This window comes from Neofelis nebulosa, chromosome 13, assembly GCF_028018385.1.
Source record: "Neofelis nebulosa isolate mNeoNeb1 chromosome 13, mNeoNeb1.pri, whole genome shotgun sequence".
NCBI classification, from domain to species: Eukaryota; Metazoa; Chordata; class Mammalia; order Carnivora; family Felidae; genus Neofelis; species Neofelis nebulosa.
In genome coordinates this window covers 1,968,763-1,980,818 of record NC_080794.1, presented here as the reverse complement: position 1 = coordinate 1,980,818, position 12,056 = coordinate 1,968,763, and the positions used below count along the sequence as shown (strand labels likewise).

Genomic DNA, 12,056 nt, shown 5'->3' with positions numbered 1-12,056 from the left:
GTGCTGACAGTTCAGGGTCTGGAGCCTGCTTCAGATGCTGTGTCTCCCTCTCTCTCTGTCCCTCCTCTGTTCATGCTCTATCTCCTTCTCTCTCTCTCTTAAAAATAAATAAACATCAAAAAAAAGTTTAGACATTCCATTCGAGTTACACCTTTTATTACAGTGGTTTAGAAACACCACTGTACAAGAACAAGAGTACCTTCTTCCTCGGTCTAGACAGCCCTACGTATTAAAAACAACAATGGCCACAATACAGAGGATCCAGATAGAAATGCTTTTTAAGGCCAGAGTTTGGGAGATATGATCTGAATGCAAATATCAAAAGCCGGTTAACCTTGAAAAGGAAAAAAAAAAAAACATATTGGGAGTTGAAGCCACCAAAAAATAAGACACTTAAATTCACTCTTTCAAAATTTTAGGTGCCTACAGAACCAAAACTTTTAACTTTTTAACACCGAAGCCAGCTACTAAGTGGTGTCAAAAATCCCAGTCCTTAAACAGTACACATATTTTTTTTTTTGATAGTTTAAGTACAGACCCAGAGGGATACACAAACTGGGTATGCAAAGTTCCTCCTGGCTCTGATTCAAATCTTGGACATTTTCAAGGCTGTGCTTTGATGAACCTTTATCGTCAGTAAAACGTTCTCAGTTTAGATCTCTAATCAGTACGTTTATGTCCTACAATTATCCGCAGACAAGTTTCAAGTTCACCTTAGGAAGAGAAATAGGGCAACTTTAGAAAAGGACAATGGTCCGCTCTGTAGCCCTGAAACAGAAGTAAGGACAGTACAGTCTTTATATCTCTCATTCCAGGAGCTGTAGACGAATGTCAGGCAAAAACTTTAGATAAGGGCCTTTTTTACCCGACCCGATCCCTGGGTGAGCACGTACGTTTAGAGACGTTTTCAAGACACGCTCATCGAGCTTCTAGGGGCAAGGCACTGGCAACAAGCTGCTGTCAGACAAGGGGGCCGGCAATCTGACCACACCCCGCGCGGTAACAGAGTCGGGTCCTAACAGGGGCGTTTACGTTTAGCTCAAAACTTTCAGGCCTTTTCACTCCATATGCGCGATTTCACAGAAGTGCTGTCTCCAAGCTGCACCTACCAAATCCGAGGCCAAGAGACTCACTGCGAAGCGCAGCGAGGTCCCCGCGCCGAGGGCCCGTCCGCGGCGGGCGCGGCCCGGGAAGCGCGCAGGAGAGGCCCGAGGAGAGGCCCCGGAGGGCAAAGGAGGGCAGACCACCCACGGCCCGGCTCCAGGGAGCGGAGCCCCCGGCGCGCACCTTCATGAACTCGTCCTTGTCGAAGCAGAGCGTGTCCGGCCCCTTGGGCAGGTTCATCCTACTTTTCTCCATCCCGCCGGCCGCCGCCTCTCGGCGCCGAGACTCGAGCGAGGAGAAGCAGGAGGCTGCGCGCTCGGACGCTGCGGCCGCAGCCACGGCCAGTTTCCACGGCACAGAGGCACCGCTTCCGCCAACATGGCAGCGCCCGCGCCGTGGCCAATGAGCGAGGACGCCGCGGGTCCGCCTCCGCCTGCGGCCGCCAAGAGCGGCGCGCGGACCGCCGCCGCTGCTTCGGCGGGTGGTGCTGCCCCCTTGCGTCGGAGGGCGGCACTGCGGCCCCGCGCACGCTTCCTCCGGGTAGCCCAGCTCCGGGCCAGGCGGGGTGAGCCCGGGAGGGGACCGGCGGGAAGGGTCAGGGGCGCTCCCTCCCCACCCCACCCTTTCCACTGGAAAATCGGCTCGCAGCCCGTGTCTTCTCCCTGAGATTGTTCCGCGGAGAGCATAGCCGTGGCCGGATGCTGGCCCCTTGGTTCTGAGGCCGGTCTCCCAGAGTTGGGCACATCGCCATGTCACTCCTCCGGTTCCCGTGCGCCGCCGCCGCCGCCGCCGCCGCCGCCTGGGCGCTGAGGCCTCGGTGGGAGACTGGGCCACCGCCCTTAGCCCCGGCAGTCGCAGGCGAGCGTAGCTTCTCCTCCCGTGGGCTCCGATCCTGGGAACTGCCGGGAGGAAGGTGGGCAGCTGGGCACAGCCTTAGGTCCTCTGGGCAGCAACCTGCTCCACTTCGGGCTCAGGTCCAGGGTGGGCAGCTTCGGAGAACAACTTTGGGTCGTCAGGGTTCTTAAAACCTCGAGATTTTGTCGCTACCTGCTGACAAAACACAGCCGACAAGTAGTGCATGCGTATTTTTTTCTAATCTAAGCCAGGAATTGGCAAATGTGTGTGTTTGTGGCCAGTATTGGTGCAATCGCCGCACCTCCCCGCAGTTTCTGAGACTTTCTCTCTCCTCCTCCCCGCCACCCATCCCCAAAATTTATTTTGAGGTTTTCTTTCTTCTTCCTTTGTTCTTTCTCCCACTGCTGCCCCCCCACCCTTTCGTGTGAATGCCATGGTCAAATGATGCTTCATTTTTCTTTTTTTTCTCCTTGAATTTGTGACAACTCAAACCACAAATCACGCTTCACACTCTTCACCCTGCAAGTCTTTGCTTCCTGCAGCCTTGCTTTAAGAAACCAGGCCTCTGCTGCTGTTGGAGATGCCATTAACCCTTAATAGTCCTAAAAGGAACAGTGGAAGACAATGCCTTACAAAGACAGTCTTGTGTTCAAGTCACTCCAGACAGGAAACTGGCCACGTTTTAAACATGTGGGTATGGAATCTGCAACAATCTATTCCCTACCATCGGGCCTGGCAAGGCTTCGCGAAGGAAATACTTCCTGCCAATACTCAGAGAATGTGACAGAGGATGAGAGCTGGAGTCAGTCCAGAAAATCAGAATAAATTGCCAGAGGAGCAATTATGAGGAGCGCACTCTGTGGCCCTATTATGTTTCTGTGGCTGTAGGGAATGAAAACCTCATCATTTCGTTTTCGTTCGTTTACTCTTATTATGAAATTTTGCAAACATGCAGAAAAAGGGTGGAGAGCACAAGCCTTCCCAAGCCTGTCCACGAACAAGGGGAGGGGGGAGTGTCTAAAATACATATTTTAAGTTTATTTACTTATTTTGAGAGAGAGAGCAAGCAGGGGAGGGGCAGAGAGAGAGGGAGACAGAATCTCAAGTAGATTCGGCACCGTCAGTGCAGAGCCCCATGTGGGGCTTGAGCTCACGAACCGCGAGATCGTGAGGTGAGCTGAGATCAAGAGTCAGACGCTTCACCGATTGAGCCACCCAGGCGCTCCTGGAATATAGTTTAAAGCAAATCCCAGGCACCACATCATTCCTGGCTCCCAAATACCTTGGTTTATAGTTCAAAGAAAGCTGAGGAACTCTAGCTGAGCCAGGAGTTGAACCGCTCCTTATCTCCATTATAATTCCCTTCTGCAAGTATTGCCAGGCCTTTGGTAAAGAAATGAACCTGAACGTGTGCCTCCTGGGGTGCTGATGTCGGGGATGCTGAAGGGGTTAGGTGGCAAAGAAGGATAAAGACCCCGCTACCTGCTCTCCTCCCAAGAGTCAATAGGGAACAGCCAAGACCCCACAGAGTGGGCTTGGAATCATAGGCTGTGGTAATGATGCATCCTATCAAAGCCAGGAGCTGCAGGAAAGACCCCAGATGCTAATGGAGAGCATCTCACTTCGGCTCAGGTCATGATCTCACAGCTCTTGAGTTCGAGCCCTGTATTGGGCTCTGTGCTGACAGCTCAGAGCCTGGGGCCTGCTTCCGATTCTGTGTCTCCCTCTCTCTCTGCCCCTTCCCCCACTTACAATCTGTCTCTCTCTCTCAAAAATAAATAAACATTAAAAAAAGAAAGTAGGTACGTAGCCTAATCAGTAAAGACATGATCGGCAGTCAGTCTATCCTAGTTTCTCCTGTCTTCTCCGATCTGTACTTTCCTCACGAGAGAGACTTGAAATTGACATTTTTTTTTTAATCTATTCCCTAATTTGTCTTTCTTGCCTTAATCTCATTCTAAAGCTTGTGCCTGCGAGTTCATTTCTAAGTAAATGTTAACCCCCTGTGACTTTGCATCTCTGGAAAATTCTCAGTTCCCTATTTTCTCTGCCAATGTGACAGGTCCCCATTTCTCCTTCCCACTCTTCTCTATTTATACTTTTCATATTTTTGGCAGCTTTGCTGCGGAACACTCAAAAATCGCAAAGAGAAATATTGTGCTCCGGGAACTCACACGAGCGTTTTCTCCAAAATCATCCATCTGCCCCTTCTGATCCTTTCCTGAACTGTTGGACTGAAGCAGCCAAATCCTCCAACGGCAACCAGAGTTGTCTTTGTTCACTACTGCAGGAGAGGAGGGTTTCCATTTTTTTTTTTAAATGTTAATTTTTTTTTTTTTTTTTTTGACAGAGAGAGAGAGAGAGAGAGAGAGAGTGGGTTGGAGCAGAGAGAGGGAGACACAGAATCCGAAGCAGGCTCCGGGCTCCGAGCCGTCAGCCCAGAGCCCGACGCCAGACTCGAACTCACCAACCGTGAGATCGTGACGTGAGCTGAAGTCGGATGCTTAACCGACTGAGCCACCCAGGCGCCCCGAGGAGGGTTTCCATTTTGAACTGGAACTGAATGTATAGTCTGGCAGCCCCAAATTCCCAGGAAAGCAAGCGTGAGGCGGGGTGTGGAGGACAGACATGGTGTCAGAGGGCTCCATTCAACTTGAAAATCTCACAATGAGCCAAGAAGACCATTTTAACATCTTCTGTATTTGAATTATACCCTCTTTCGTTCCAGAGTGGATTGGAGGTCATTTGGTTTGATTCTTAAATATTTCCCATTCCAACTAGAAAACAGATTAATCCTAAGGGATCCCAAATTCTGCCTCTTTCCCCCAATCAGTGAGTACCCAAATGGGGTATGACAGTACCGGAATATTCTCCCATGTGAATTTTATAACAGACTAACATTTTATCGGTCTTATTCAAAGAATAGAAATGATAGCGATAACTTTTTAAAAGCATTATGGGGAAAATCATGAAAGACTATGAAATGAACCTGAAAGATTGTAGTGTTTTCAGAGGGAAGTTAGGTGTTGTCTCACATACCCTTCTGGGCTCTCTGATTCTGTGGGATATTCTGTGCCTTTCTTGTGTTTGAGCTATTTTGCAACTCTGTAAATCGTACGTAATTGTGGTGGTAACATCTTAGTGGTTCCCTTGTTAATTAATGAATTAAGTAAAATCCTTACAAGCGTTCATCTTATGTTTGCATAAAGGTCATTATTTTATCTTTTTGAGAAAATTACTGGGGCGTCTGGGTGGCTCAGTCGGTTAAGTGTCTGACTTTGGCTCACGTCATGATCTCACCGTTTGTGAGTTCGAGCCCCGCGTCGGGCTCTGTGCTGACAGCTCGGAGCCTGGCACCTACTTCGGATTCTGTGTCTCCCTCTCTCTCTGCCCCTTGTGTTCTCTCTGTCTCTCAAAAATGAGTAGACATTAAAAAAAAAAAAAAAAGTATTAAAAAAAAGGAAATTATATACAAGCAGCATTTCAATTAATAAACTATGGTAGGATTCTAGTAAATGAAAGTGCAGACAAATCAAATCAGAGTGAATTTTAGAATCACCTTCTGTGCCCCATTCCTATACCCGAGGGAAAGAATGGATGAAGTTCAAGACCAGGCATTGGCCCTGAGGCCAGAATCTGTGTAGACACTGTCATGCATGACAAATGTATAGGACTCTTTCCCATCAGTGTTCCTCAGGGTTCGGTTAACCTTTCTCTTCCCAGCTCCCCTCTCCTGTAGTGAGATCAACTGTGCTCTTGGTTTCAGCTCCTGTTCACGAGCTAATACCTCTCTAATTGCTTAACCACCATCGGCTTCTCTCCTCCCCACCAGACCCATGTAACTGACCACCTCCTTATACTGTTTCACTTTCATATCCCACCGGTGCCTCAAAACTCGGCATGTTGCAAAGATCATCCAAACGATGATACATCATCTTTTCGGAAAGGCTTGCTTCTCCTTCATTTTGTTTCTTTACAAATGGCCTCCGCCAATGCCAACTGCATGTACCAGAAAGCCAGGAATCAATCATAGAACTGAGCCAACCTGTTGTACTTTGAAACACTTGACCACAAACCTGCGATGGGTATTCAACACTGACTACAAACTCCCTTGTCTCTCCAGGGGGTTTGCTACCCCTCTAATGGATGACCATCTTCAAGACTTGCCTCAACAACCCCCCCCCCACCTCTTCTGAACAATGTCTCCTACTCTAAGCTCATGCCTACTGTCACACTTCAAGGAAATAAAAACGAATTATGGAGGAATTCCTCTTGTCACCATCAAATCAAACCTATACCTGCATTTGTATCCATTTTTGTTCATTTCTAAGCATTTATTCCACAAATATTTAGTAAGTACCTGCTATGCGCTCCACACTGCCCTGAGTGTTTGCAACTCTGTGGGAACACTACAGAAAAGTCCCCGTCACTATGGAATTTACATTGCAATTGGAGAAATGTACAAGAAACAAAGACAATGTTAGCTGAAGGTAGCTCAGGGTTATCGAGAAGAGCAGTGAGAGACTATTAAAGGGGAGGACTTGCCCCAGCTCTAACCTACCCAGCTGGGTGCCCTTTCTTGTGCTTGGGATTCTTCCCTCGGCATTGCCAGGGACATCAAGGTCTCCTTTCCAATGGATTGTTGCCATCAGCATACAATTGACCTTCTGTCTTCAAAACAAAACAAAACAAAATGGACTTCCTTTGACCTTACATCTTCCCACAGCAACCTTTTTATTTCTTTCCCCACTTCATTCACAGTATAACTTGTAAAATATTTGTCTATACCTGTGGGCGCCTAATTAGGGTACCATGTCCCCAAAGATACTTGAAAACTCTCTAAAGAATCCTTGAAAAGAGGGGTGCCTGGGTGGCGCAGTCGGTTAAGCGTCCGACTTCAGCCAGGTCACGATCTCGCGGTCCGTGAGTTCGAGCCCCGCGTCAGGCTCTGGGCTGACGGCTCGGAGCCTGGAGCCTGTTTCCGATTCTGTGTCTCCCTCTCTCTCTGACCCTCCCCCATTCATGCTCTGTCTCTCTCTGTCCCAAAAATAAATTAAAAAAAAAAAAAAAGAATACTTGAAAAAGGGCACCTGGGTGGCTCAGTCAGTTAAGCATCCAACTCTTGGTTTCAGCTCAGGTTGTGATCTCATGGTTAATGAATTCAAGCCCCATGTCGGAGCTAATAGCGTGGAACCTGCTTGGGACTCTCTCTCTCTCTCTCTCTGCCCCTCCCCTGCGCACACGTGCGTGCGCTCTCTCTTTCAAAATAAATAAACTTAAAAAAATGCCTTGTGCCCAGATCATTTTAAGGGAGTCCATTTCCAGATCCATACTCCATATATCCTCTGTAATATAATTCTATGTCCAAGAATGGGTCTGATATCATGATACTCCCCTCACACCCTGGGACAGCAACATACACCTCCCAAATCTTATTAGAGTATATGACTTGGGCTGATACCAAAGTTGAAACACCGCCTTTGTTTTAAGTAATGCCGTTCAGTGAGTAATCTTGGGGCTCTGCATTTAGTGCTTCCTCTCCTTATTAAGGTTGAAGGTTAGCATTGGAGAGAAGGTATTTGGGCTGATGTTGACATGCTGTGAAATCAGAAGGACAATCAGTTCGGGTTCATGACACGGATGCCTTTATATTTAAATTAAACTATATATATATATATATATATATATATATATATATATATATCCTTTAGGGACACGATAGGAAAAAAACACACACACACACAAGTAAGCATTGTAATGATTTCTTTCCATTCCAGTGTGGCTCGGTAAGTAAAATAATAGAAAACCAGCTTGTTCTTCTTTTCAAAAAATGAAATGGTATCAGGAACATGTTATTCCAGTGAAGTCAATCCTTTCCTATGTTATTTTTTTAAATATTGTCGATGTCTAGTTAATAAACTATACATGAGCTTGTGATGCAAAGTCTCTAATGACAAACTTCAGACGCCAGCTTAAAAATGTTCGAGGCGTGGGGTGCCTGGGTGTTTCAGCTGGTTAAGCATCTGACTCCGGCTCAGGTCATGATCTCACGACTCGTGAGTTCCAGCCCCGCTGCATCAGGCTCTGGGCTGACAGCTCGGAGCCTGGAGCCTGCTTCAGATTCTGTGCCTCCCTTGCTCTCTGCCCCTTCCCGCACCTGTGTGCACTCTCTCTCTCTCTCTCATAAATAAATAAATAAAACATTAAATACAATGTTCAAAACACCAAAAGTGTCCCCAGCTATTGTTCAATCTGCCCTGGGAGCAAAACCCCCGGCCTCCCAACCCCCGTTTGAGAATCACTGCTCTAGATGATTCCATTTGGCATTATTGATTTCAGTACTTTGTACAGACTGAAGGCTCTGAAGTTAGTGTCTCCAATCCTGACCTGCCCTTGGAGCCCAGACTCACATGTCCAACTGCCTACAGCATTTCTCCATATGAATATGTAACAGAAGTCGTATTGTTTTAAGTTTATTTATTTATTTTGAGAGACAGAAGGAAAGAGAGCAAGGATGTGCGGGGGGAGGGGCAGAGGGACAGAGGGAGAGAGAGAATCCCAAGCAAGTTCCATGCTAACAACACAAAGCCTGACTCAGTGTTCGATCTCGCAATCCACAGGATCATGACCTGAGCCAAATTGAGGAGTCAGATACTCAACCTACTGAGCCACCTAGGTGCCCCATGAGAGTCATATTTTCAACACGATTTCTTTTTTTTAATTTTTTAACATTTTTATTTATTTTTGAGAGACAGAGACAGAGAGAGCGTGAGCGGGGATGGGTCAGAGACAGAGGGAGACACAGAATCCGAAGCAGGCTCCAGGCTCCGAGCTGTCAGCACAGAGCCCAATGTGGGGCTCAAATTCATGGACCGCGAGATCATGACCTGAGCCAAAGTCAGAAGCTTAACCAACTGAGCCACCCAGGCGTCCCTCAGCATGATTTCTAACCTGCTTTCTCCTCAACCAGCTCATTTCCCAGTCTCCTCATATTAGTAAATGGCATCCCCATCTACCTAGTGGCTAAAGCCTCAGCCCCTGAGATGACTCCTTCCTTTCCCTTATCTCGTATCTAATCCATCAACAAAACCTGCTGATTTTACCCCCAAAAGTGAAGTCAGACTTGATCACTGCTCTTCATATCCACAGCTCCCATTTGAATCCAAAACCTGAAATTTTTTTGCACTTCAGATACTGCAGACAGGCTCTGGTCCCGCGACTACACCTGTACAGGTGCATCACAAGACTGTTAGGAACTACCACCTGGCCGAATCCGATGATTAATTCCCAGATCTCAAATGACTCAACCCGTCCGTCCTAAATGACGCACAAGTCCTTTCACTTTGCTTGGAATGTTACACTTTATTCATCTAGATTCTGACTCTTCCTTCGTTTTCCACCCTTGTCACTGATGGCTGCTTTCTGTTGACTTGGCTGGGTTCTCCTGAACTTCCTGATCTTTAAACGTCGGTGGGCTCCAGGACCCAGACCTTCGGTCTGAGTTTCCTGTTAGTTAAAAACCAAAATTCAACTGAGTAAGTTTTAAAGAACTTACTGGCTTTCTTTAATGATTCATGAAATGGGAAGCATCCCATCTAACAGATCAAAAGGAGCTCTGAGGAGCTGCATAAAATGAAAGGCTTGTTTGGCACAGGGCAGGAGGAGCATAGAAGTGACACCAGGCAAAAACAAAAACAAAAACAACAACAACAAAAAAAACCAGGTTGGTTACGGCCAGGTGACTTTCCTTCAGGGGATGGCAGGGGTCTATCATGCAGATGATCCGGTGGCTCCTGATTGACTCGTTTGAGAGGGGGGAGCCCATGCTGTAATTAAGTCTCAGTTTGGTGACATGGGCTTAGCGTAAGTGACGCCATTTTGGGCCTGTTGTCTTGTTTTTAATGGTTACTTCATAACAAATAACAGCAAGTTTAGTAGCTTTAAACAACCCAGTTTATTATCTCATCATTTGTCATCAGGAGTCCAGGCACAGCCTTATGAGGTCCTCCACTCAAGCTCTCACTCCAAGCAGAAGTGAGGCTGTCAACCAGGCTGTTCTCACCGACGGACTCACCTGGGGAAGAATAAGCTTCCAAACTCACTCAGGCTGTTGGCAGAACTCACTTCCTCGCATCTGTACGGTTTGGTGGGAGGTCGGGAGGAGATTCCGGCTGTGAACCAGACATTATCCTCAGCTCCCAGGGGCCACCTGCAGTTCCCTGCCATAGGTGGCTTGAAACATGGCTCTTTGCTCCTTCAAGGCCAGCAGGAGACCTTCCTGCTATAGTGCGAAACCAGAGTCTGATTTAATGTGATGTAATCATAAGAGTGATAACCTCTTACCTTGCCAAGTTCTACTAGGTTAAGAGCAAGTCTTAGGTCCCGTCCACACTCAAAGGACATAACACAAGGGGACAGACACCACGGGGCTGTTGAACAGCCTCTGTCTGTACTCACTGCGTAGATAAGCCCACTCCTTCTCACGTCCTGAAATATCACCTCTATCCTAATGATGCTCGTGTTTGTGTCTCCAGCCTGGACCTCATCCCTGGACTCCGAATGCATGTACTCAGCTGCCTGCTTGGCATTCCTGTTTGGGTTCAACCGCCATCTCAAATGTAATATTTCCTAAGCCAACCACCCCTGTTTCCCATCAAACTTGCCTCTCCTGTAGTCTTTCCCATCTTAGCAAATGGCACCTTGGCTGTTCCAGTGCCTCGGGCCAAAGAATCGTAGAATCATCCCAATTCTCACACCCTTTCCATACACTCTGCACTTATCTACAAATCCTGCGAGTTTGCCCTTCAAAATACACCCAGAATCTCACCACTTCTCCCCATTCTCACATCTACCACTCCGGTCCCTCCACCACTCTACTCACGTAGGTCGGTGGTCCTCGACCAGGAGGGTTTTGTCCACCGAGGGGACTTTGACAATCTTGGAGACCATATTAGTTGTCACAACTGGGGGAAAGGGTGCTGCTGGCATCTAGTGGTCAGAGGCCAGGAGTCCTGCTAAAGAAACATCCCGCGGTGCACAGAATAGCCCCCACGACAAAAAAATCTATGTGGCCCAAAATGTCAACAGTACAGAGGTCATGAAATCTCCATCTACGTTAATGCAAATAACCTCCTAACTGGTTTCCCTGCCTCCACCCTTGCTCCCCACCCCACAAGTCTATTGTGCACACAGTAGCCTGAATAATTCTTTTCTAATCTAAGTCAAGTCAAGCCTCTTCAAAGCCATCCAACAGCTTCTCATCTGGCACAAAGTTAAAGACAAATCCTTCTCAGGGCCTTTGAGACTGAACACGACCCCACTGCCGCCCTTACCTGCCTCTTACCACTTGCCCTCTTGCTCTTTTTCTTTGTCCAGCATTATTGGTCTCTGTTCCATTTTTTAAACGCACCGGATGTGCTCCTACCTTGTGTCTACTGTTTGCTTTGTTTGGAATGTTCTTGTCCAGACAGCACAATTGCTCGTTCCTCAATTTCCTCCAGGTCTTTGCTCAAACGAGAGTCTTCTCTGACACACTCCTCCATAAAATACCAATAAAAAATAAATACGAATCTGCTCCCTTAAGCCCCCAGCCTCCGTGTCCCCTTACCCAGCTTTACTTTTCTTCCTAGTCCTTGTCAACATCTCATACGTGTGTGTGTTTATTTGCTTATTTTCCGACTCAGCCGCTAAAATGGAAGCTCCACGGGGGCAGCAAATTTATTTTTTCTATTGTTAACTATTCTTCTCTCTCTCTCTCTCTTTTCTTTTTTAGTGTTTATTTATTTTTGAGAGAGAGAGAGACAGAGCACGAGCAGGGGCAGAGACACAGGGAAACACACAGAATCCAAAGCAGGCCTCATCTGTTCTCTACACAGCAGCCAAAGTGAACTTTTAAAAATGCAAAAGGAGGGGCGCCTGGGTGGCTCAGTCAGTTGAGCGTCCGGCTTCGGCTCAGGTCATGATCTCGCAGTCTGTGAGTTTGAGCCCCGCATCGGGCTCTGTGCTGACAGCTCGGAGCTCGGAGCTCGGAGCTCGGAGCTCGGAGCTTGGAGCCTGGAGCCTGTTTCAGTTTCTTTGTCTCCCTCTCTCTCTGACCC

The 12,056-nt window shown here is 47.5% G+C and overlaps 1 protein-coding gene across 5 annotated transcripts in view; it reads right to left on the bottom strand.

The window, feature by feature from the left end:
* Nucleotides 1–1,640, bottom strand: part of COG2 (component of oligomeric golgi complex 2) — a 46,660-nt gene extending 45,020 nt beyond the window's left edge. The window contains exon 1 of one of the 5 annotated variants that reach the window (XM_058696115.1): nt 1,288–1,640. In XM_058696115.1, the coding sequence (XP_058552098.1) occupies nt 1,288–1,359 (72 nt within the window). In that variant the 5' untranslated portion in view covers nt 1,360–1,640. The remainder of the gene's footprint in view (nt 1–1,287) is intronic. The other 4 variants (XM_058696112.1, XM_058696109.1, XM_058696114.1 and 1 more) reach the window with 4 other exon arrangements.
* Between the last annotated feature and the right edge of the window lie 10,416 nt (nt 1,641–12,056).